Source organism: Zalophus californianus, chromosome 6, assembly GCF_009762305.2.
Source record: "Zalophus californianus isolate mZalCal1 chromosome 6, mZalCal1.pri.v2, whole genome shotgun sequence".
NCBI classification, from domain to species: domain Eukaryota; kingdom Metazoa; phylum Chordata; class Mammalia; order Carnivora; family Otariidae; genus Zalophus; species Zalophus californianus.
Window position 1 is genome coordinate 107,936,414 of NC_045600.1, and position 27,132 is coordinate 107,963,545.

The 27,132-nt window shown below is 38.0% G+C and overlaps 1 protein-coding gene across 5 annotated transcripts in view; it reads left to right on the forward strand.

The window, feature by feature from the left end:
- The window catches only part of PIAS1 (protein inhibitor of activated STAT 1), a 117,557-nt gene extending 92,446 nt beyond the window's left edge, over positions 1-25,111 (forward strand). For 3 of the 5 annotated variants that reach the window (XM_027569690.1, XM_027569692.1, XM_027569693.1), the window contains 7 exons: positions 799-872; positions 11,456-11,616; positions 13,373-13,503; positions 14,337-14,517; positions 18,475-18,617; positions 20,446-20,483; positions 21,105-21,457. In XM_027569690.1, the coding sequence (XP_027425491.1) occupies positions 799-872; positions 11,456-11,616; positions 13,373-13,503; positions 14,337-14,517; positions 18,475-18,617; positions 20,446-20,483; positions 21,105-21,398 (1,022 nt within the window). In that variant the 3' untranslated portion in view covers positions 21,399-21,457. Of the gene's footprint in view, positions 1-798; positions 873-11,455; positions 11,617-13,372; positions 13,504-14,336; positions 14,518-18,474; positions 18,618-20,445; positions 20,484-21,104 lie in introns of all 5 variants that reach the window. The other 2 variants (XM_027569689.2, XM_027569694.1) reach the window with 2 other exon arrangements.
- The last annotated feature ends 2,021 nt before the right edge of the window (positions 25,112-27,132 follow it).

Here is a 27,132-nt window from a genome sequence, read left to right on the forward strand (position 1 = left end):
TTTAATTTGCATTTTCCTAATGACTAATGATGTCACATGCTCATTTGGTATCCTTACGGCTTCTTTGATGCAGTGTCTGTTCAAATCTTAAGAACCACAGGAGGTTTAAGCTGAAAAGATTTAGAGATTATCTAGTGTGGGTTCTTATTTTGCTAGAAGCAAAATTAAGCTCAGAGAGGAGGATTGACTTGTGTAAGATAACTTAATTAGTTTATGGATAAATATAAAACTCAGTTGTATGGGGAAAAAGCAATTTAGAATTAATATATTTTCAAAATTTAAAAATAGAACTAATAGAAAAATAGAATTAATGTATTAACATATAAAGTATGGTAATATATTTTATTATCTGAGCTTTGAAAAAATTTATAAAATAATATTGGCCTAAAAATATTGGTCATAATTTAAAAGAAAGAAAAACTTCATTCAGTTTCTTAGAGTTATAAAAGGAAAAGGTTCTGCCATTAGTTGAATATGTCAGCTTACTATAGAAATTTCCTTTATGTTACTGCAGTGCAGTTTTTGTTCCATGGATGAGAAATAGGGAACTTACAGGAAATACAGTCAGTCTATAGATATATGGTTGTTTTTCTTCTTTTGCCTGTGATAGAAATTACAAACCATGTAATTGTTTTTATCTTTCCGTCCAGTTAATTGGAAATAATTAGATTATTTTTGAGTTCATTTTTTTAAAGCTTCCTCATTTTAAGTTTCTTGTTCTTTTTCTTTATGTTACATCACTGATGTATCTTTAATAAACATGCTCTGTTTGTTTGTTTTCTCTTCAATGAATGTCAGTTAAAGAGAAATTGACCGCGGATCCAGACAGTGAAATAGCTACAACCAGCCTAAGGGTTTCTCTACTATGTCCAGTAAGTGTTAACTAATACTTGCTTTCCAGAAGATTCAGCATACATTTTTCTCCTTTTCTGAAGTATTTCCGGTATTTGCAAAATGATGTTTACTTTTGAAATACGCCCATCTTTGTCACAGTTTCTGAAAAGTAGAAAGACATTATTATTTAGTCATAGGATTTGGAATCTAGCCAAAATTTTAAGTCTGTAAAAATTTTGTACTCTTAGTAAACCGTGTTTAAATATTGCTTGTGATTAATGATTAGACTCAAGTGTAAAGTCTTCAAATAAGGAATGGGCATTATCTTGGTATATTGATTAAAATTGCATTTTAAAAAATAGTATCCTTTTGAATAGAAATCCAGCCACGATTTACCCACACATTCAGTTTAACCATTTTGCCAACAATGACTACATTGTAAGACTCCACCAATTAAAAACCGTTCTATTTAGCCTGAATAACTGAATTGGTTATGCATATAAAAATAACCTAGAAATATTTTTAAACCAGAAAATGAGGTCAAAATCAATCATTTGTACAAAGTGAATCTGAGGTCCAAAACATACCAGATGATTAAACTTGCAGTGAAAAAGTTTCCCCCAAAAATGTGTTAAGATCTATTTCTTAACCAGTTTGATGTTAGGTCCACCAATTGTAGGAGTGGTAATTGAATGTGGCTTTCATACAAAAATATGTGAAAAACTAGGAGTAAATTACTTTGACATTTTAATTACCTTTTGTTCTATAATTAATTAAATTAATCGTATCTAAATTGGGGAGAAAGTATGAAAATAAGAGGACACAGCTGTTTCCTGATTTGCCTGGATTGTTCAAAGCTTTTAATATTGAAATCCTACTAATCTAAGATGAAGATGAAGTTACTGTGTTCTTAAACAAATAATTTAAACAGAAACTAAATTTTATTTGTCCTACATCTTAGTCTTTTGTTATTTATAAAATCTCAAAGACAAGATGAAAAAGTCATTAGCTCACAAATTAGTTTATAATACTGTATTTGATGTAGCTCTTAAAAAACTTTTTTGTTGGGCGCCTGGGTGGCTCAGATGGTTAAGCGTCTGCCTTCGGCTCAGGTCATGATCCTAGGGTCCTGGGATCAAGTCCCGCATCTGGCTCCCTGCTCAGCAGGAAGCCTGCTTCTCCCTCTCCCACTCCCCCTGCTTGTGCTCCCTCTCTCGCTGTCTCTCTCTCTCTGTCAGATAAATAAAATCTTTAAAGAAAAACAAAAAACTTTTTTGTTTTATAATACTGCTAAGGGAACCCTTATTCATTATTAGGCTTTTGTAAAATTATAGAAATACAGTGGGGTTAATAAAACCCCCAAATCCTATCACTTCTATATATCCTTCTATCTTTTTATTCCTTACAGTAAATCTTAGGGAAAATATTTTGATTCCAGTCTTTTTAATGTTGTTATTAAAATTCTTTGCCAAATATATGATGCAATCAATGACAGAACTGAAAGGAGAAATAGGAAGCAACACAATAATAGTAGAAGACTTGATACTCCACTTTCAGTTATGAATAGAATAACCAGACAGGAAGTCACTAAAGAAGCAGAGGACTTAAACACTATAGACCAATTGGACCTTTCAATATATATAATACTCCACCCAACAACAGCAGATTACACATTCTTCTCAATGCACATGGAACATTCTTCAGTATAGACCATGTGTTAGGCCGCAAAACAAGCCTTAACAAGTTTAAGTCATACGAAGTATCTTCTTTGACCACAGTGGGATGAAACTAGAAATTAACAGCAAAAGGAAAACAGGAAAATCCACAAATCAGTGGAAATTAAACAACACACTCTTAAACAGCCAAAGAAGTTGTCACGGGGAATTTAGAAAATGTCTGGAGACAAACGAAAATACAATACACCAAAACTTATGGGATGCAGCAAAAGCAGTAGGAAGAGGGATGTTTACAGCTGTTAATACTTACATTAAAAAAGAAGGGAGATCTCGGGGCACCTGGGTGGCTCAGTCGTTAAGCATCTGCCTTTGACTCAGGTCATGATCCCGTAGTCCTGGGATCGAGCCCCGCATCGGGCTCCCTGCTCGGCAGAAAGCCTGCTTCTCCCTCTCCCACTCCCCCTGCTTGTGTTCCCTCTCTCGCTGTGTCTCTCTCTGTTAAATAAATAAAATCTTTAAAAAAAAAGATCTCAAATCAACTATCTAACATTATGTCTCAAGATGCTAGAAAAACAAACTAAACCCAAAGTCAGCAGAGGGAAGGAAATAAGAAAGATTAACACAGAGATAAACGAAACAGAGAATAGAAAAACAATAGAAAAAAAAAGACCAAGTTTCATTGGTTTTGGTTTTTCAAAAAGATCAACAAGATTGCCAAACCCTTAGCTAGACTAAGAAAAAAAGAGAGGAGACTCCAATAGCCAAAATTAGAAGTGAAAGAGAAGATAACTACAACTGATGAACTGATACAACAGAAATAAAAAGGATTATAAGATACTACTATGAACAATTATATGTCAACAAACTGGATAACTTAAAAGAAATAGATAAATTCTTAGAAACATAACAACCTACCAAGACTGAACCATGAAGAAATAAGAAATCTGAACAAACCTATATCTACTGAGGAAATTGAAGCACCAGTCAAAAATCTCCCAACAAAGAAAAACCCAGCACCCCAGGCTTCACCAGAGCATCCTCCATAATGTTTAAATAAAGTACATTTAACACCAGTCATTTTCAAACTCTTCCAGAGAATTGAAGAGCAGGGAATACTCTCCAACTCATTCTCTGAAGCTAGCATTACATGATCCCCAGACTAGACAAAACCAAACCACTAAAAAAAAAAAAAATCACACACCGTGACCAAGTGGGATTTGTAGCTGGAATGTAAAGATGGTTCTGCATACAAAAAATCAATGTGGGGCAGCTGGGTGACTCACTTGGTTAAGCATCTGCCTTGGGCTCAGGTCATGATCTCCAGGTCCTGGGGTCGAGCCCCACATCAAGCTTCCTGCTCAGCAGGTGGACTGCCTCTCCCTCTCTCTGTGTCCCTTCCTACTGTTCACACACACTCTCTCTCTCAAATAAATAAAATGTTTTTTAAAAAATCAGTGTAATATACCACATTAACAAAATGAAGGACAAAAACCACATGAGTATCTCAGTGGATTCAGAAAAAGCATTTTGCAAAGTTCAGTACTTTTTCATCATAAAAACACTCAACTAATAGGAATAGAAAGAAGCTTCTGCAACATAATAAAAGCCATATATAAAAAGCCGACAGCAAACATGATACTCAGTAAGACAAGAATGCCCACCCTCATCACTGCTATTCAACACAGTACCAGAAAATCTGGCCAGAGCAATTACACAAGGAAAAGAAATAAGACATACAAATTGGAAAGGAAGTAAAATGATCTCTGTTCATAGATGTGATCTTTTATGTAGAAAACCCTAAAGATTGCACAAAAAAACAAAATAGTGTTACAGGATACAAAATCGAGATACAAATTTAGTTGTGTTTTTAAATACTAACAATAAACAGTCCAGAATGGAAATTAAGAAAACAGTCCTATTTACAATAGCATCAAAGAGAATAAATTACTCAGGAATAACCTTAGCCAAGGAAACAAAAGGTTTGCACACTGACATTGCTGAAAGAAATTAAAGACATAAATACATGGAAAGATATCCCAGGTTCATGGATTAGGAGGCTGATTATTATTAAAGTATCTATACTACCTAAAGTGATTTACAGATTCAGTGTAATCCCTATCAAAATCCCAGTGGCATTTTTTTGCAGAAATAGAAAAAAAAGTCCCAAAATTCCTGTGGAATTTCAAAAGACTCCATAGAGCCAAAAACAGTATTTTTAAAGAGTACAAGTTTGAGCCCCCACATTCCCTGATTTCAGAACATACTACACAGCAACAGTAATTAAGATGGTGTGGTACGGACATAAAGATGGATAATGTAGACTAATGAAACAGAATAGAGAACCTAGAAATAAACTCTTGCATTTATGTGCCAAGTTACCTTTCAACAGGGGTGCCAAGAGTACGCAAGGGGGAAAAGACAGTCTCTTTAACAAAGGGCGTTGAGAAAACTAGATAGTCACATGCAAAATAAGGAAGTCGGGCCCTTTCTTTATACCACAAGCAAAAAAGAACTCAAAATGAATTAAAAACCTAAAAACATAAGACCTTAAACTTTTAAACTCCTAGAAGAAAATGTAGGGGGATAGCTTCTTTGAATTTCACAATGATTTCTTGGACATAACACCAAAAGCATAGGCAACAAAAGCAAAAATAGACAAATGGACTACACCAAACTTAAAAACTTCTGCATGTCAAAACCAGAAAAAAATGAGAGTGAAAAGACAACCTATGGCATAGGAGCAGATCATGTATCTGATAAGGGATTAACAATCTAAGAAACTATTCCAACTCAACAACAATAATAACCTGATTAAAAAATGGGCAAAGGACTTGAGTGGACATTTTTCCAAAGAAGATTTACAAGTGGCCAACAAACATGGAAGGATGTTCTGCATCGCTAATCACTAAGGAAATGCAAATAAAGCCACATGGGTTATCACTTCATACCCGTCAGGATGGCCACTATCAAAAGAACGAAAGATACCAAGTGTTGGTGAGGATGCAGAGACACTGGAACCCTTATGCCCTTTTGGTGGGAATATAAAATGCTGCAGCCATTGTGGAAAACAGTGTGCAACTTTCTCCGAAAAAGTAAAAATAGGTTTACCATATTATCCAGCAATTCCTCTTCTGGGTATATATCCAAAAGAATTCAAAGCAGGATCTCAAAGAGAAAATTTGCACAGCCATGTTCATTACAACATTCATAATAGCCAAGAGGTAGAAACAACCCAAATGTATATTGGGCGATGAATGGATAAAGAAAATGTGGAAATACATACAGTGGAATATGATGAGCCGTTTAAAAAGAAAACCCTGTCATATGCCACAACATGGATGAACCTCTAAATCATTCTGATGAGCAAATAAGCCAGTCAAAAACATAAACACTATGATTCCACTCATAAGAAGTGTCTAAAGCAGGGATGCCTGAGTGGCTCAGTTGGTTAAGCGTCTGCCTTGAGCTCAGGTCATGATCCGAGGGTCCTGGGATTGAGTCCCATATTGGGCTCCCTGCTCAGCGGGGAGCCTGCTTCTCCCTCTTCCTCTGCTGCTTCCCCTGTTTATGCTCTCCTTCTCTCTGATAAATAAATTAAAAAAAGTGTCTGAAGGAGTCAAAATCAAAGAAACAGAAAATAAAAGGTGGTTACCAAGGACTGAGGGGAGGAGGAATTAGTGTTAGTGTGTATCAAGTTTCAGTGTTACAAGATGAAAAAGCTTGAGAAATCTCTTACGCAATAATGTGAATATACTTAACACTACTCAACTGCATGCTTAAAAGTGGTTAAGGTGGTAAATTTAACGTTACATGTTTTTTACCGCAATAAAAAATATAGGCTGCAGAGTCATGGGGTGGGTGCTTAAGTAACCAGATAAATTTTTTTAAGATTTTATTTCTTTGTTTTTGTGAGAGAGAGAGAGAGAGAGAGAAAGCACGAGCATGCGAGAGCACGAGCAGGGGAGAGGGGCAGAGGCAGAAGCAGATTCCCCGCTGAGCAGGGAGCCCGATGCAAGACTCCATCCCAGGACCCTGGGATCAAGACCTGAGCTGAAGGCAGATGCTTAACCCGCTGAGCCACCCAGGCACCCACCAGATAAATGTTGTAACAGATTATGGTGTAAAGGAAGCTGGCATTTTTTTAACATTTAGGAAAATAGCTCAGAGACCAAGTAAGTGGAAGGTAGGAAGAAGACAAAGATTAAAAAACAAAACAAAACAAAAACTACTTATTCTACCCTCTTTCCCCCTCAAGCCCCTATTTGTGTATTTTCCTCCCCCATGTGATTTCTTGCCATCCCAGTCCATTGTAAAATACCACTTCAGAGACTATGAGAAATTTAGAAAAGTACAGAAGCTTCATTTTCCATAATCACTGGAAGAAGTCTTGTTTTTCTTCAGTCTCCTTTTAAGAAGTGTTTACAGTTCTTTTTTCTTTTTTTAACAAAGGTCCTGCCCTCAAGGAGCATACATTCTTTTTTTTTTTTTCTTTTTTAAAGATTTTATTCATTTGACAGACACAGCGAGAGAGGGAACACAAGCAGGGGGAGTGAGAGAGGGACAAGCAGGCTTCCCGCCGAGCAGGGAGCCCGAAGCGGGGCTCGATCCCAGGACCCAGGATCATGACCTGAGCCAAAGACAGATGCTTAACAACTGAGCCACCCAGGCGCACCAAGAAGTGTTTACAGTTCTAATATATGTGATGTTTATATCATTAGATGAAGCATTTATTCATATAGATAAGCACTGTAATATAAATCTTGACGTTTTTACTTCTAGAACTAGTTTTGAATTTTATAGTTCAGGTGATGTTTATCTTACTAGAAAATGTTAATCATTTTTTGCCTCTCACACCTCTTTAATTTAGTGGGCCATCTTTAATGTTTCTTACCATATCGCCCGTTTCCTCCCTTTTTAGTTGCTGCAGCTTTAGCAGTTCATTTTAAATTGACATCTGCTTTTAAAATTCAGATTATAGAAAAAAACCTCTCTATATATAATCCATAATTATAGTACTTTTATAGATTTCTATTTGGCTAAAGGGAAAATCCCTTTACAATTATTCTGGAACATCAAAGCAATATATTTTAGGTATTTTTTTATTCTGAAAAGTAAAACTTGGTAATGACAACTCATCTATATATCAAATTTATAGAATAATAAAAGAGATTTGTTCCCTTTGAAATATGTAAATATGACGTCTGACTGTGCATTTGAATTGCCCTTGTTTTGATATACACAGCTCAAAATAAATGAGTTTCTGGGTTTGTGTGCAATTTAGCTAAAGGCAATGAAAATAATTAGAAATGTTTTTGCTCTTTGGGAATTTTTTAGTTCCGATTTATTAAAAATACAGCTGGAAGAGGGGTGCCTGGGTGGCTCGGTTGGTTGAGTGTCTGACTCTTAGTTTCGGGTCAGGTCATGATCTCAGGGTTGTGAGATCGAGCCCCACATCCCTGCATCCGGCTCCCCACTCAGTAGGGAGTCTGCTTGAGGTCGTGTCACCGCCCCCCCCCCCCCCCCCCCCGTGCACTTTATTTCTCTAACATAAATAAATCTTAAAAAGAACAGCTGGGAGAATGTTTGAGAACCTACTTTGTGAGATACTTTTTCCCCAGACCTGTGAATTTCAATACAAATGACTTGGCATTGGTAGAAGAAAAAAAAATAAATTCCTCGGAAATTTATTTATGAAATATTGATGATGGTAATGAAGAAGTTGTGAAATTATTCTTGATATCACTATTCCTTTCTTTTTACAAGGAAAAAATACATATTGACTTTTTAGGGTCCTTTTGATATAAGCTAGTTCGGGTATTTTCTCCTGCAGCATCCTCAGTTACTAAATAGTACTATTATGTGTTATAGTAAGGTTAGTGTCATTGGAAGACTTGTTTGGGGGCTGTTTTCAGAGTGTTTTGCCAATGATGTAAATATCCACGTACCCTATAAAGGAAAGAGAGGAATTTAGGATTATAAGATGAAGATGTTTAAAACTCTGCTTTTCTCCTTATCAGGAGAAATCACTGTCCATTTATAGATAAGTGTTTAGGAGTTAGAGATTGTTTTTAAAATCAGGAATATGAGGAGTATTATCACATGACACTTAGTGATTCTTTGAAGCAAAGCATTTCTGTGACAGCTGATAAACAGTGCATTTGGAAGTGAACTTTTCCTATTCTATACCCATTTATAAGTGTCTTTCCTTCATCCTTCACGTAGCAGTGTTCCTTAAAGACTCTGGGTAAATTTGTCAGTGTGGGTGATCATACGGGCTTGAGAATAGCTCTCTCACCAAAAAGGTGAGCTGACAAGTGAGGATTAGAGGGAGGAAAGTCTGTGAAATGATTGCTTAGAGAATAACTGCTTTTCAGAGTGTAAGTTCTGTGGCCTATAGCTTGGATTCTGAAACCGGCTTTATGTTTTACCTTCTTATGCACTGTCTTCATAAACTATCCAAAGTGGCCTACTAATTCTGCAGTATGTGGACTTTGTCTACAATTACTGTATTTGTCTAGGATTTTCCAGTCTGCAGTTTCTCTACTTAGTATTTAAGCATTAGGAAAAATACCTGCTCAGTAGCAATTTCTACTTCACAGGTAAGTTAAGGTCTGTTTAAGATATAAAAATTTAATTTAACACCACCAAGCGGTTCATTATTTGGAAAATGTTTCTGGACTAATGCAACGTGTTTTGGCTAATAATAAATATATGATTCTTCTGTTATAAGAACTAGTTTGTTCTTTTTTTGCCTTTTCATCAGGAGCTTGTATACATCAAATCATAAAAATTGAGTAGTAGAAGAGTAAAGGGGAGTGAAGAGTTGTTTAATCTTAATGTGAGCATAGAATGGAAGAAGGACTGAGCTGTTACGGGTGTGTCTCCCATTAGCTTACCAAGTGATTTGAGCAGATAATATTTCTGTACTTTAATTATAATGGGTGACATATATTGAGCACTTACTATATGTCAGGCATATAACATAATTTAACATAACTTAACACATAACATAATTTAAATCCCACAGTCTTATGATGTAGATGGTATTTTTATCCCTGTTTTACAAAGCTGAGGCTCAGGGACGCTATGTGAGATCAGGATTCCCACTGTAAGTAGTGGGGCCAGGATTCAAATCTAGGTAGTCTAACTCCAGAATTCATACTCTGGCCTGCCTCGTAAAGTACCACATGCAGCCCCCACGCTCTCCATGAGTGGTCCCTCCTAGAGCTGCTCAGTGAAGCACAGCCAAAGCTTTTCCAGCCCCCACACACGGCCATCTTCCTGCTCTATAGCACATACATTGCCAAGTGCCAGGGATAAGGGATTGAGTTTGATATATTTCTAGTAGGAGGAGACACACACGTAAACAAGTAGTACATAATCATGCACAGGGTGGAGTTGGGCACACACAGAGAAGGGAGCTGTCCGTTTGCTCTGTGTCTCTCCAGCCCGTACTTCTAACACTGTAAGCTGGCACTACTCCCCTCTCAGAAGCTTACGGCACAGCCTGGGTCCTGTTTTGTTCTTCATCACTACATCCTGTTGAAGTAAGGAGGAAACAGTGTTACTTTGGAGATAGAAAAAGAGGCCCAGAAAGGTTAAGGGCCTTTCCTAGAGGCACAGTAAATCATTGGTACCAGAACAATTATTTAGGGCTGCAAATGACAGTTAATTTCCTTGGTAGACTTCCTAGGAAATTGCACATTTCCCTGAAATTCTTCTAAGCCAAAATCCTTTTCCTCTTTCTTTCCTCATTTAACTCATATCCTTTTCAAGCCTTTATGTTTTTCAAGCTTGCAAGAATGTGGGAAATCTTTTTCTGGTTAGCAAACAGTGTGGTTATTGAAAGTAGATAACTTCTCTACTGGTTGGCCATTGTTGCCTCCAGGGGGGCCCCACAGTGGTCACCCAGCTGCACTCTGTGAGGTCGCCTCCAGGGAAGGAGCTGTGATGTGACAGCTCTCAGTGCAGCTTCCGTGCCCTGAGCCCAAGGTAGCAGCTCAGGGACCGGATGAACTAGGTTTTGTTTTTCACAGGACAGACTCAACCTCAGGTTAAGCAGCATTTGCAAGGCAAGAAGAGAAAGTCTCGTAACGTGGTGAAGATGCTAGAGATCTAGGGATGTTTGCCGAATTGTCTGTGATAGTGCCCAGTAAGGGAAGAAAAACAGAGTGCACACACTTGACTTCCTTCTCAGAGCTGCCATTTGGCAACTCTGCCAAACATCCTGGGGAATACATGCCCTTCATTAAGTTTTCACATGTGAACTACCCTCATTCAGAGATCAGGTTGGATGACTTTATATCTATATCCTGCAGTATTTAATAAGACATCCTTTTTCCATTTTCCAAATCCCTAGTAAAGTGGTTCTTAACTTTTTTGGATCAGAGACTTCTCTGAGAATTTGGTGGGGCGTCTGGGTGGCTCAGTCAGTTAAGCGTCTGCCTTTGGCTCAGGCCTTGATCCCGGGGTCCTGGGATTGAGCCCGGCGTTGGACTCTCTGCTGAGCAGGGAGTCTGCTTCTCCTTCTCCCTTTGCCCCTCCCCTCCTTGCTCTCAAGTGAATAAATTTAAAAAATCTTTAAAAAAAGAATTTGGTAAAAGTGCTCTCTCTGGGGAAATGTACAAACTTGTAAAATTTTACATACAATTTTAAGGAGTTCGTGGTTCTTTCCCCCAAAAGCTGATCTATGAGCTTGGGGCGGGGGAATAACCCTTGCTATAGACTTTCCATAGTCACCATGTTTAATATCTAAAGAAATACTATAATTTTTTAAACATGTAGGTTTCATAGAAAATGTGTTTAATCTTCTTCCATATTGATGAAAAGTAAATATAATATGCTTTAAGTCAGAATACATATACATTGTGTTTCAGGAGATTTTTATCAAAACTTAAATTGAATAACAGTTGTCTAATATTTACTTTTGTCTCCGTCTTTTAAAGCTTGGTAAAATGCGGTTGACAATTCCATGCCGGGCCCTGACATGTTCTCATCTGCAGTGTTTTGATGCAACTCTTTATATTCAGATGAATGAGAAAAAACCAACCTGGGTTTGTCCTGTCTGTGATAAGAAGGCTCCGTATGAACACCTTATTATTGACGGGTATGTTAATTTAAAGTGTTTCCTTATACCTTGGAATGACCGTCTGTTATTTGGATTTGTTATCCATCAGGTTTAGGATGAAAATTCTATAGGTAGTGTTCTGAGTAATATATTTTTAGGATTTTCCTGATTCTAGAAATCAGTACTTTTCAAAGTAAGTAAGTAATATTGTAAGCATTTTTCCTTTTTAAGTTGACGTCCTCCTGTGTGGGAAGCGCATGCTTTACCATCTGTATCTCCTGACTTTTACCATTTGAAGTACCACAGGTTCTAAGTAGGGTATGCTTACACCTATTGCTCACATGAATCCATCTACCCCTAGCCATGCAGACCATATCAGAGAAAGAGTGAAAGCATTGTGAAACTCTGGTTAACTTAAGCTCACCCAAATTGGGCTTTTCAGTGGAAGTTAACCTGTTTTTGCAGATTTTTCTCATGCTTCAGTCATAGTTCATCAAACCTATTCCCCACTGTAAGGGCTGCTAAAACTGATCAGCATGCTGAATAGCAGCTTTCTTGGTTTTTCTGTTTCCTCTGAAATACTTGTCTCTGTCTTTCTTGTCCCCTACAGCATCACATCAATCAGGGTTTTTTGTGTTTTGTTTTTTTTTTTAAAAACTCCTATGTTTTATCTGTCCTTCCAGACATCTTGGAGTGTTTCTCTAAATGTACCCCTATCCTCTAGCCTCCTTCCTTGTCCTTTTTGCCACTGAACAAAGATAAATTGTGGAAAGAAGGATCTTCTTGATAGTTCCTGTACTCGCCAGCAAAACAGTTAAGGCAACTTATCTACAGCATTTGAAAAAACTCAGGAGTCTGAAGATGTACCATTAGAAAGGGGATATATTTAACAATACAGTGTCACCTGGAGCTTGAAAGATGGCAGACCAATCATGGGAAAAAAGTAAATGTGTCACTTAAATGTTTTATGTTTAATTGTTTAGAAATGACAGTGATAACTAATAAATCTAAATTAAATAATACTTTACCAACGCTCTATATTATATAGCTTTAGATCCCCTCCTCTGTCAATTGGGATCTTTCTTTATTTTAAAAGCCACACACACACACACACACACACACACACAGATCTATACACACATTTAAAGAAAAAATTGGAAAACAGGAATTAATAAAAGAGCTTTGTGGTGTATTTTCTGATTTTTGTTTTTACAGAATTGTGATTGTACAATATTAGTATTTTTTATCCTTTGGTTTCATTTCAGAATTTGACACTTTTACACATTTTTTTGCAAATCTCACTTCTTAATATCTGCATGATAATTTTCAAGGAGATGTAACATTCAGTACATATTTTTGTATGTATTGCTTCAGTAAGATATGCTTATTGTAGACAGTTTGGATGATGCACAAGAATATAAAGGAGAAAAAGAAATACTGATGATGTGTCCCCGCTCAGAAATAACTGCTGTTTATATACCATTCACACATGGAATTGTATTTTCTTGGCCTCTTCTCACTTTCTGTGAATATTTTCCCGTATTATTAAAAATATTTGAAAACCTCATTTTTCATGGTTGTATAAGGTACCTTGTATAAGGTACCATGATCTAAGTAATATTTCCCTAAAATAGGCCTCGATTTTGAGAACAAATATAACTTGTCTGTTCTTCTTTCTTCTTTTTCATTTATACTTCTACAAAACAGAGGTGGTCTGAATGTTTTTTGAATAGCAATACTTCTAGTCTGTTTTCATTTAGAATGTGATATTCAGAGGACCACGTGTTTTTTGTAGCTTGTTTATGGAGATCCTAAAGTACTGTACAGACTGTGATGAGATACAGTTTAAGGAGGATGGCTCTTGGGCACCTATGAGATCAAAAAAGGAAGTACAGGAAGTCTCTGCCTCTTACAATGGAGTTGATGGTGAGTGCTGGTTTCCAGAAGGGTGGGGTGGTCTCCCTGCTGTTGCATAGCCCTGCTTTTCAGTATTAAAACATAACGTATTCTGGGGGCGCCTGGCTGGCTCAGTCAGCAGAGCATGTGACTCTTGATCTTGGGTTCGTGAGCTTAAGCCTCACGTTGGGTGCAGAGATGACTAAAAAAAAGAATAAACTTTTTAAAAAGTATACATTTCTGAATAATTCAGTTTATGGGTAGCTCAGTAACTCTTACTAAATTATTGATTAAATGTTCAGAAGTAGTAGAGAACTCTTTAAATTCACTTTGCCAGCTTTTAAATTTTGGGGATACAAGATTAAAAGCAACGTAATCTAATAAGTCATTTGTAAGGTCATGCTTTTGAAATGGTATCCTTTTAAATGTTGAAGAGATTTGGTAAAGGTTAGTGAATGTTTCTTATTCATTTATGTTATTTTTCTGGTTTTTAGTATGTTTTTGCTGGAAGGAAGCTGTGACTTTTAAAAAATGTTACCATGCATTTCTTAAGTATCCCAGGTACATATGTAATATATAGTCTTTATCCTCAAACTGCTTTTATTCTGAAGTAGACATACATTTTGATTGTTTGCCCTAATTCAGGATTGTCTTTCAAAAAAACAAAACAAAACAAAAAACCCCTTTAACAACCAATAATAAATAGTAGCTTTAAGCTTAGGGGACCAGAGCTACTACTCTTTGACCCCAGCAGTATTATAAGTCTAAACTGTAATCGATAAACCAATCCATTAGGCACACTGTGGAAGAAAAGAGAGGTGTCATAGGTCTTTTTGCCTTGTGTTTTGATCATTCCCATACAGGATGCTTGAGCTCCACATTGGAGCATCAGGTGGCTTCTCACCACCAGTCCTCAAATAAAAATAAGAAAGTAGAGGTGATTGATTTAACCATAGACAGTTCATCTGATGAAGAGGAAGAAGAGCCATCTGCCAAGAGGACCTGTCCTTCCCTATCTCCCACATCACCACTAAATAATAAAGGGTAAGTACTGAGACCTTGAAAAGTCACTGTGAAAGTTAATTTTGCAAATACAATTTAAAATATCTGCCAAATAAAATGATTATGCATGATTGTAAAACTTAACTTAGTAATCAAAGAATAGATTGGATTTTCCCCAGGTGTGTGATATTCTTGAGGGGCTGGGATAATGCATTAAAGAAGTCCCCTTGGATACAGTATTTATCATACCAAAAGATATTCTAGTACAGTGGTTCTTAAACTTTGGTGTACAGCAGAATCACCCAGAGGGCTCATTAAGACACACATTGCTCCCCTATTCCCCCATGTCTGATTCAGGAGTAGGGACTGAGAAAATTCGTATCTCTGATCAGTTCTTAGGTAATCTTAATGCCGCTCGTAGGATTTAAAACATTTACTCAAACTGGAAATGTATGCTGTAAGATTAATCCTGAGTTGAGTCTTTCAAATAGAAAACAGAGGAAGACAAGAGGAATGCTTTAAACCTGCCTCAGAGGGCGCCTGGGTGGCTCAGTCGGTTAAGCGACTGCCTTCGGCTCAGGTCATGATCCCAGGGTCCTGGGATGGAGTCCCACATCGGGCTCCCTGTTCAGCGGGGAACCTGCTTCTCCCTCTCCCTCTGCCTGCCACTCCCCCTGCTTGTGCTCTTCTCTGTCTGACAAATAAATAAATAAAATCTTAAAAAACAAACCCCAAAACAAAAAACCTGCCTAGGAGTGTGTGAGATTGGCAGTGAAAGAAGTCAGAGCCTGAAGTTGCAGGGCACAATGCCTTCTGTTTTGCCAGCTCATTTCCCATATTTCCCATTAGTCTCCTATCCGTAATAAATGTACCTTGGTTATGCTTCAGTTCAGTTTAGCAAACACTGTTATCTACTTGAGGTAAAACACCCTGTGCCTAACATGGATGGTAATAAAATGAGTAAGTACAGTCCTAACCTTAAAGGTTTAGCATTTTGTGGAGGATGGTAAAACAAGTAGCCAGCTCTAGCTGTATTCTTAAAATAGACTCAGCCTCATGAGACATATCGGGGGTTCTCAACAAAAAGACTTCATGTTTTGCTGAGGCGCAGTTGTAGCACACTAAAGGTAAATCTAGAAATAGGTGTGCCCCTTTTTAGGTATGTATCAGGAGAATGATGTAGCCCTTTGGAACTGAATAGGAGCGATTCAAAAAATCTCCTCCTGCCTGAAGAAAGAATGTTAAGTGAGAGAAGGAAGGTCCACAGACGGCATTGTTGCAAGATTTCAAGGTTCAAGAGGGAAAGTTAACACCAGACAAAGAGCAAGCATTTCTATGCTTGGAGTGAAATAATTTTCAGGTTTGAGACTGAGGAGATAAAAGATCTTCTGTTTGAGAATATTTGTAATCACTTGAAAGGTAAAGTTGCAATAGTAAAAGCATAATAGTGATAAATGTATCTCACTTGTTAAAAACTTTGTTTCAGGAATCTTCATAATACAATCAGATCTGTTACACAGGTTGGTATTTTCACTCTAGAGTAGCTTAGCAAACATCAGACAGCAATAAAGACATTAATAGCAGTATCATTATTCTAAAAAAGAATGAATTATTTAAACACTAATTCTACTTTAAATCCTACTTTATGAAGACTTACCTCTGATGAAAGCCTACCTTGATGTCTGCTGCCCAACAAGCCTGACCTTGTTACTACACCAACTTATTTTATAAATCTGAGTGGGAGAAAAAGAAAAGTCAAATGGCCAAAAGCTGGTGTAGTTAAAACAGATATCGATAGAATCTTGATTCAAGATGTTTTATATATCAAACCATACTATGACCAAATACACATTATCACATTATTTCTTTAAATGCCATAATTGCAACATTAAAAGATATTTCATAAATCTCTGGGTGTGTAAATACTTTGTGGATTAAAAGCACCATTATGTTTAAGTTAGTTCTACTCTTGAGAATATCTATAGTAGTCACATATGTATGTGTGGGCTGTGTGGTAATTTTGCTCTCTTGACTGTACATTTTTCCTTAAGAGAAACTTTTGAGTGTTTAAAAATCTAATATTTCAATTCTTTGGATATTTGCTTTGCTGTTTTTCCAAAAATAGTTGTGTTTATTATGTTTAGAAAATTACATTAGGTGCATTAACTACTTCCTGAGCTTCCCAGTGACCAAGTAAACCCAGATACAGTATTTACAAATGTCAGACCTTTCTCTGTTTTTGGATAAAAACAAGCAGCCTGAAAGTTTATGGCATTTTTAGAAGGATAACACCATATTCAACACTAGTGGCCATCTTACAATAATGACTATCCAATAAATAAAAACCTGAACCCTAAGCATATTGTATTTGTTATTGTGCAATGTAAAGGTGGAAATGCATTTTCAGAATATTATCACAAAATTGAAAGGAAAGTTGCCAGCCAGGAATTAGAGACAAACATTAGTAAATGTAAAACAATTTGCTGTCTTCAGCCGCCAAGGGTTTAGCATTCATCCAGAAGTTTCGTTTCCTGTTTGGTATACCAAGATGTTTTCAAAGGCTAGCATTTCATCTGCTTTCTTTTCTCTTGTAATCCCTTAGGCATTGTCAGAGGAGACAGCTAATGGAAAATGGTACTTTTTATAGATGTAAGAGGTTTAATTAATTAAGTTTCCATTAGACAAAACATTTTTATGAGGCAGATGAGAGTATATTTTATGCTTCATATTTCATTCATGAAACTGTGGTAGATGATCATAAGTAGAACTCTATTCCTAGAAATCCAGCCTTGGCCTCTTTTGAAATATTCTGATCTTGCATTGCACCATTGAAATTGTATCTCCACACCCAAGTACTTTATATGAAGTTTTACAAGCAAAAAACAGCCTCTTTATACCTCCTTTTCTCTTTATTTTCCAAAACTTACGTGCCTGTTAGCCTCTTCTATGGTTGGGATAGGACATGACCCTTATGTTTGCACTCAATTTTTCCTTTTCTTTTTCATTTCTTTCTCACACCTTTTTGCTTTTTACTTAATTTTTTTGTCAAAAAAAAAAAAAATTTAGGGAGGCCTGAGTAGCATAGTCAGTTAAGCATCCGACTCTTGCTTTAGCTCAGGTTATGATGTTGGAATCATGAGATCGAGCCTCCATCGGGCTCCACACTCAGCATGGAGTCTGCTTGGGATTCTCTCTCCCTCTGCCCCTCCCCCGTGCTCATTCGCTCATGCACTCTCTCTCTCTGGAATAAATAAATAAATCTTTTTTAAAAAGAAAAGATTTAACTTCTCCGTTACTTAAACATTTCATGCTGTTCTTCCAGAATCCCTTTTTTTGTCCCCCCCCCCCCCCGCCCCCCGCAACAGTTCTGTACTCCCTTTAAAACCTTTCCACCACCTGTTCATTTTGGAGCATCTCTTCTTGTCTCGCTGCCTTCGTTCATTCAGCTGGCCTTGTATGCAAACAGTGTGCTGATGAGTGTGCGGGGCATTAGGAATACCAGGATAAACAGTTCCTTGTCTCTGTTTCATAAAGCTTACAAGTCTGGGGGCCAGCTGTTAACTCTACTGCTCAGATTGCTACCGTCCCCCAGGCTCATCTATATGTGTTTTCTTTGCGAGGACGTACCTATACTTTTTACAAGAAAACACTCAGTGCTTATTTTTAAAAGGTTTCAGAATCTCAGCTGCTATAGATATCTTCCGCTCATTTCTCACTGAAGTGGCTCAGCCGTGCATTCCAAAAGTGTAGATGAGACAGCATGCAATTTATGAATGTTGGATACACCGTTGCACCCATCCATTTCTCCTTACAGCCCCTGCAAAGTGCTGCTGTATATGCAGATTATTTCCTAGTAGTAGTCTAAATCATATATTGCTTTGCTTGTCTTTTTATTTTCAGCACAAAAGCTAGGACTCATTTTGTGAGATACAGTCCCTTTGTTAAACCTAAAAGTTCAGCTAACTCATGAAAATTATGCGAACCTTTTCCTTCTTCTAGCATATTAAGTCTTCCACATCAAGCGTCTCCGGTGTCCCGCACCCCAAGCCTCCCTGCTGTAGACACAAGCTACATTAATACTTCCCTCATTCAAGACTACAGGCACCCTTTCCACATGACACCCATGCCTTATGACCTACAAGGTGAGTCACCGGTCCTTCTCTGTTGTCACATAGCATTATAAATACCTTTCATCTACATAGTCTTCCTCCGGGTGAGTCTAAGGAAGAATGGAAAGATTGATAAAATGGGGGCTTGGGCCTAGGGAACTGGGAGAAATATATACTGTGGTCATAAATAGAGATCCAGTTTTTTTTTGCTTGGACCTTCATCAGTAGCCAGTGTTTTACTCCCAGTGGTGAATGTCATGTGATGATCTTTAGGTTTTGTGAGCTTCAAAATAGTCTGCAAGTTGTTTGGGGGTGACTTTTAGTATGTTGCTTTGAATTTTAATATTTATGAAAATTATTCTTTGTTCCCTGAATCCAGTTATAATGCAACAGGCATTGTGGGTAACTGTGTTGTATTATCTTTAAAGTAGTGCTGAATTGAGACATTGGAAAGTTTTAATTTTTGTTCCAGTGAACCTGATTCTTCCTTTTAAAAGTAGTTTGAAATGTCAGTGTACTCAATGCACAATGTATTTTGAGTTGATAATGATTATTTACATTATCAAAAAATTATTAGTTTTTCTTCTGTATCTTTATAATTTAATAATTTGTATATCTAGGGACATTTTTATTCCAAAAAAGCTATATATGCTCATTGTAGAAAATTAAAAAAAAAAAATTAAAATGGAAGTTTTCCTCCACCCCTCCCCTACAGAAAAAGCCAGGGCCAAGAATCCAGTGTAAAGATTCTTGGAAGCTGAGATAGTTGAGTAGATTCTTAGTGATTGTTAGGAAGACCCTATTTGAGCTCAGTCCAATAGAACCTTCTGCAGTGAGGGAAATGTTGTAATTTACAGTGGCCATTAGCCACATAAGGTTATTGAGCATTTGAAACATGGCTAGTGTGATTGAAGAACTGAGTTTTTCATTTTACTTCATCTTAATAAATTTAGATACCCACATCATGTGGCTAAGTGCAACCCTGTTTCTCACTTAGGCTACTGCCCAATCTCACTATCATGAACCACAGTGCTATCCATTTTGCAGGTCCTCATGTTATAATCTGTTCTTGTGTAGATAGTGGATGGATCCCCAAAGTGTTTGTGTTGTTGTCATATTTTTCACTACATCTGCTTGTTGTCCTTTCCGCCAAGTTGAGACCTCATAATAAGGCATTTTATTCACATGGGTTTTCTTGATCTTCATTACATTACACATTGAGTGATACAGACAAGAGTGGGAATTAGAAGGGGCAGCTTGCATTGACTCCCTGGCAGCCAGGAATCAGAGCTGGTCCTTCTGTGATGCACCACCCCAGCAACCAGACACCCCTCAGATCTCTTTCCCCCCCTCTTGCCACTGGAGGGTCTCTGAGTTAGAATCTGGTACAGATAGTGGCGAGCAGGCAAATTTGAGAAAGAAAAAAAACCTGTGCTACAGCTTGTTTAACTTCCTCCTACATAAAACTTTTCTCACCCACAAAATGTAGCTAGAAATAATGACCTACCTCATAGGCGCTTGTGAGGAGTAAATTAGAGTAGTTTGAAATGTTACTTAAGAGGAGTCGATGAGAACATTAAGTGAAAAGTGCTCTGTCAGTTTAAGGGATCAGTGTTGGATCCAACAGGGCAGCAGTGGCCCAGATCCCACAAATGGAGTTACAAGGAAGGCAAATCATGGCTTGGACTTCAGCCTTGGTAATCTAGAGATGGGAGGGATGTACAACATTCAGCTCCACTCTTCTTGTTTAAATTCTAAATGAATTTAGAATTAGCATTTTATTTGTTTCTGCAGTATTGGGGGCATTAGGGAGGGATTTTTCTTTTGTTTTTCAAAACTAAAATGATCTTTTTTCTCACAGGATTAGATTTCTTTCCTTTCTTATCAGGAGACAATCAGGTATGTTATATGAAAAAAATGCTGTTGTTTTAATTGCACATTAACATATTTATAAGTATAATATGTAGCTGAGAGAGAAGATAAATTTCTTAGGAAATTCAGAGTAGCCCTACTCATTATTGTTAAGGTTTTAAGAATTTATATAAAAATCCCCTTGTTTCTACTGTGTCTGAGTATATAGTAGGAACAGTATCTATTTGTTGGTTTCCAGTACTTTTTTATGAAGAAACAGGGCAGTAAGTCAGTTGACAAATTCTTGGCCAAATATCTCCATAAGAGAAAGAGGGTGGGTTGTCTTCTTTCCTGCTGCTTCTGAGCATATGCCTCTTTGGAAATAGAATTTTGAGAATTGTTTGCATTACAAATTAAAACAAAAAAACTATCAATTTTATTTTGGTATTTCCCCCAGTTTAACATACAAGAATGTCTCTCAAGATCAAGGTTGTGATCATTACATAAGGCCATCTGATTTTGTGAAATATTTTATTAGGTATCTCAGACGTAGCAGCTATGCAGTAATATTACATTGAGGACTCTGTTCTGCTGAGAAGAAGGTTTATGAATTAGAACTGATGGGTTTTGTGTCTTCTGTTCCCCGTCCCCCCCCCCCCCCCCCGCCAGCATTATAACACCTCCCTCCTGGCTGCCGCCGCCGCAGCAGTGTCAGATGATCAAGACCTCTTACACTCGTCTCGGTTTTTCCCGTATACCTCCTCGCAGATGTTTCTCGATCAGTTAAGCGCAGGAGGCAGCACTTCTCTGCCGGCCACCAACGGCAGCAGTAGCGGCAGTAACAGCAGCCTCGTGTCCTCCAACAGCCTGCGGGACAGCCATAGCCACAGTGTCGCCAACAGGAGCGGCTCGGACACGGCCTCCATCTTCGGCATCATACCAGACATTATTTCATTGGACTGATTCCCTTGCCCCTGCTGCTCCCACCCCCACCCCAGATTAAATGAACTTGGCAGAAAGAAGAGAACTTTGTGCTATGTTTTACCTTATTCTGTTTAGAAAAGTACACAAGCGTGTTTTTTTCCTTTTTTTAGGGAAAAAATTAAAAGAAATGTACAGAGAACAAAACTATATTTTCAGTTTTACTTTTGTATATAAATCTAAGACTGCCTGTCTGATAAAACACTTGTAAAAAACAAAAAAAAAAAAAAAAGGAAAGAAAAGAAAAAAAAAAAACACCAGTACCCACAAACCACCTTCAGTTCATTTTTTTCCTGGATTCTGAAGATTTTTTTTTTTCATCATTTGTCCTATGGTTTTGGTTTTATTTTACTTCAATGGCATTATTTTATTTGCAATAACAGAAAAGGAATTGCATGTATGAAGTTTTAAATTGTGGGCTTTTCTTTGTTGTGGGGAGGGGCCTGGGGGGATAGTTTTCATTTCCATTTTCTAAAAAGGACAGACTTGGATTCTGTTTGTGTGTGTGCATATTATATCCAGCCTTAAGTTATAAATCTCATCTGTCCCACTGCATTCCCTGTGTATTTTCAGGACCTAGCTCGTGGGGGTGTGTGTTCAGTGTGTGTGTCTGTGTATATTTTTCCATTGTTAACTGTTCCTTCTCCTCCCAAGTTTGCATTCAGTTGATAAATCAGTTGCCTGCTTCTTTCAAAGTGCTTTGAAGGTCTTGAACTCACATATGAGCATCTTTATTGATATCCCAATTGCATGTTCTCCATCACATATTCTCTCTTATTTGCTAGATACCCCCTGAGAATATGTTTTAGAGATTTGGAGTAAAGCTGTCTGGATAAGGAGTAGGCTTGGCAGACCTGTGAATAATACACTTTAGTTCTTTCTTCTAAATTTGGATTGCCAGTATTATGTACTTAAACCAAGTCTGTGAACACCTGCCTTTTTGGCCACAGGGTAACAAGTTTTCATGTAAGATCTTCATGCCAAAGTAGGAAGTAAAAATAGCTTAGAAAGCCATGTTGGGTGTCTTGTGCAGCTGACAGAGGTAAGGTTACATCACCTCGAAAAAGAAAGAAAGTCAATTATCCTAAAAGTAAATTCTCTTCGGAAAATACAGTGCACCACACATGTCAATCTAGAAATCCACTATGTGATAAACAGTTGAAATGCAAAATAGGCTTGATCCTTGGTCATTTTTACTCTCTGGATCTGAGTGTACTTCTTTTCTCAGCCTAGCTATCTTGTTTGTTTTATTTTTTTCTTCACCTTTTAAAGAGAAGCATGACATAGGAAAGTCGATCTTTTTTTCCCCCTAGAATTCATGGATCAATCTGATCTATTTATTCATAATGGAACATGTAAATATAGTGAGAACTATTTTTCAGAAGATGAATGTGGTTGGAGGGAAGGAAGGTGGTTCTACTTGTGTTCCAAAATCCTCTTTAGAGAAGGTGTCACGTTCTTCAGGGAGCACCTGAGGGTGTGGAAAGTATCTTCTAGCTGATGGAGAGGCTTAGGCGGTTTAACAGAAAAGATACAAAGAAGGAAGGGGCATAACAATTACCAGTTTCCCAGCCTGGATTTTTCTGTCACAACTGTTCAGGTTCTCAGAGTTGTTCTCAGAGTTGATGAAGGACCACCTTAGTGTATAAAAGTGTTGTTCCAACCTTGTGGTGGTAACAAGTGACCTACTTTTTCCAGGTAGAATTCAAGATGGCTGTATCTTCAGTTGTATGATAAAATTAGCGGTTCACATGACTGTGTGGCATCTAAAAATAATATGTTTTTACAGCATCTCTCTGCCACTAAATTGTTGACTTGAATTTTGAAAAACAAGTTGGTGTTGATATGTATATGTGTGTGTGTATATATATGTATTTATAGACAAGTGTGAGTGACACGTGAGTTATATAGTCTTCCCCAACGCATGTGTATTCCACACATACATGGCTGAGTTATAGTCACTAAACAATTTGCAATAAAAACAAAAGATTCATTGTCAGTGAAAACAGGAATTAGTTAAGCTTTTTAATGAAATCTGCTATTATGGTGAGTAAACTCTTTAAGAACTCTCATAGCTATATTAACTTAGGCTAATATTTAATGGTACCATAATTTGTGTCTAAATTCAGATTGGGATAGAAATCACTCCACTTGTGGGGTGTTGTCTTACTTCACACTGTAATAGGAAACATTTCTATTAATTCAGCTACCTAAAATGAATAGTTTTCTGTATTCTTTTTTTGTTTTTCTGTCATTGTTAGTGGTCTCAAAATTCTGATCAATAACTTTGTGTATGATGCTGAATTCCAAACTCTGAATGATCCAGTTGAAAACCCATCCCTCTCCTTTCTTCAGCCCAGTTTTGGGGATGGTGAGTTTCCCTCAGTGTCCTGCATTATACCAACCTAAGGGAAGAACAGGTAATAGGGAGAAAGAAATGTCTGTCTAGTGGCTTTGGTCATGTCTCCATAGGAGAAACGAACCATTCGATTGTCTTCTGATGTTCATTCCACTCTAAGGAGCTTGTTTCTTTGGAAAGTTGTTGACTTTCCAAAGTGTTGCATGAGTGGTAGCTATCACTCTGTTGGTCTTATGGTCGATCCTAGTCAATCAGACTGTCATGATCTGTACTAGTTACTGGTAGAGTCATGCACTGCACTGTTCTAAGTTAAAAGAAGTGCATAGTCATTTCATCTGTTTTTTCCTTAGCCTACCCTCACTCCCCCACCCACACCGACACTGACATGCTGTCTGTGGACAAATAGCGATTCTCAGTCTTTTGGCAAGCTGCCACCATCCTTGCCTTGGTCTTTCATAATAGGGTGTGCATATGATTGTGTTTCTGTACGGGACTCTGGGTGTGTGTATACACGCACACATCTTTGATAAAATAGCTGTTTGACTTAGCAGGGTTGAAGTGGCTTTTAATTATTTTTGTGGGCATTATTGGACACCTCTTTTTAAAACAATCTGAACCTTAACCATACCACACTTGGCTGACTAATTTATTTTGAGCATTAAAATTTTTCTTCTGTTAATTTAGATATTATCACATTTCTGTATCATTACTGACTTAAGAAAGATTGCACTTAAGCTTCTGACAAATGTGATTACTTGGCAGATTTTCCTTAGAGTCAAATGTCTGAAACTGAATGAAAATATATACCAATTTTAAATGAACTAATTGTGGAAAGAACATTTTTAAACAATTCCAAGTTTAAATACATAAGATACTTCAAGATATTCAGGACTTTAAAGCACATTTAAAATTATTTTAGCAAGAATTTTGTTTTATCAATACATGTTGAATTGTTTTTTAATTGAAAAAAAAAACAAACACAAAGCTTAGATTTCAGAAAGAGGGAGGGAGAAGAGCTGGTGGTCCCAGAGTGTGCTGCTGTTAATTGTTTAATTAACAAAGGGGAAATGTATATAAACAGATATAAAAGTTACCATAAATTCCATGAACTTAAATCTGTGATTCATTGCCTTAAAACTTTCTCTTAGAATTTCCATACCGCATGCCAAACCAGTAAAATGGCTTTTAAAAATGTATAGTAGACCCATGTCAGTTTGTATAAAAGTACCAAGTGAAAATATTTATTACATGCATTGGAAAAAAATTGTTTACCTATTGAATGTTACCTGTTTATGTAGAGCTCTTTAGATGTAATAAAAGAAAAGCCTTCAGTTAATTTGTCTTCTGTAAAATAATACTGCGGGTATTCAAGGGACAGTCCCTATGAGAAAAATGATAATGCTTTGTGCTTCCAAAGCACCTTTCATCCAGAGATTTCAAAGCATGGCGATTAATTTTCTTGCAACTTGCTTTGAGGTAAGTAATGCATATACGGCCATCGTTCCCCTTTCTTTCTGAAATATGGCAAGCTTTGTACTGAACCATAGCATCTGTTTAGTTTTAAATCTGTTTAGTAATCTGCAGTTTGAGTGCTAAGAGCAGTGTGGCCTTTTTTGTAAACAACTCTAGGTGCTAAGTAAGCCAACTGGAATTTCAGGAATGAATGAGAAACCTGGACTTGGGGTAGTATAAAAAGCCTTTCCTGGGGCAGAGGTTTACATCAGAACGTGTCACAGGATCTTAGAATCCTAGCTACCAAACACCCTTAATTAGGAGCACTGAGTCAGTGAAGATGAGCCCCAGGTTCTAGTGACCGCTCCACACCACTTAGGTGCTTTTGGCAAGCTATACTTCAGATTCCCGTTTGGCAAATGAGATTAATAAAACTTGCTTTAAAACCATCCTGGGACCATTCAGTGATAGAGACATTTAAAAATCTTTGAGGGAAGGTACCCTTGTTTATTATTCTGGCCCAGAACTTCCTTTTCCTGTCCCATCTAACTCCTAGGTATCTACTGTCTCAGCTGTGGTATTCCAGATCAGCTGTGCAGGACTTGTCCATGATGAGTCAAAAGGAGACATGGGGGCAAGCCCCTTGAGCTTTCCCTGAAAGTGAAATACAGCCGTTCTCTATGGGATGCCAGAGGGGCCTCAGGTAATGAAGTTTAAGCACCAGTGTGCCCTGCCCCTGCTTGGCCTCTAAAAGGGTCCTAGGAGCGAGTAGCCCTGGCAATTTTGTATTTCTATTCACGTATTCTTGAAAGAAGGCCATCCAATAGTATATGCCTCAGACCGCACAAAATCTGGATGTGCCCCTGCACTGTGTGAAGCTGGGCTCCCCCAGCTAGATGGTCACGACCTCACCTGCTTGGTGTTTGGGCCATTTACTGCCTGCCCCCTTCTACAGCTTCTAGGAGTTCCTGCCCGCCCCTACTGGCAGTTAACGCCGCTGGGGAAATGAACGTCTCTCTTTTCTGAGGACCTTGGTTGGGTCTGAAAGCCACAGCATCGTGACATAATTGCAGATTATCTGGTCTGCACTGATCTGTCCCCTGCAGTTTCCCTGGTGCTTAGCCTTAGAGGAGACGCACCTCCCTCTTGATTTGGCTTTCTTTTGCTTGAGCCACTAAGGCGCCATTAAACAAAGCCACAGCCCAGAGCCCAATTTTGAGACATTTTAAAAGGATGAAAATCTCTGAACTTGGAGCTCTGGCCTCCCCCTGCTCAACGTGCTGGTGTGTGACTCCAGCTCTTTTTAGGGCTGTGCTTACACTACCAATAGATCCACAAATGTGTTGAGCACCCAGGCAGCACCAGCCTGGCACCTCCTGGCTACATAACTCACTTAAGACCCCGCTCCGGCTGGAAGAGGTCCCAGCAGGGCTCTTGCTGTATCCTGGCCATGGCCTGTTCCATCCCTTCATTACTTTCCATTAGTCTTGCGGGGGAAACGGCTTGAAGCCATGATCAATTTGGCCCACTTGAGCAGACCATCCTAGCGCCCTGACCCTCTCTGATAACAGTAGAGCTCGAAATTCCGACAGGAGCTCCTCCAGCTCTGCAAGTCTCTGATGAATGCAGCATGTCACATCTGGTGTCCTGTGGTGTGGGCTGCAAAGTCCGATCGCTCTTCCTGCAGTCTAGCTGATGCCGCTAGTTTAAACGCGACTGTGTTCCCTCTATACTCTGTTTATGGATGAACATCCTGAACCATGTCACCGTGTGTCACGCTGGGAATAAGAATGTGTAAGTGGCCCCGTGGTGCTGCCAGAAATGTTAACCATACTTTTTCGTTTGTTTTAGCTCTTTGCTTGAGGCTAGTTCTCCGCTAGCACTGGCTTTACCTTGGAAATGTGG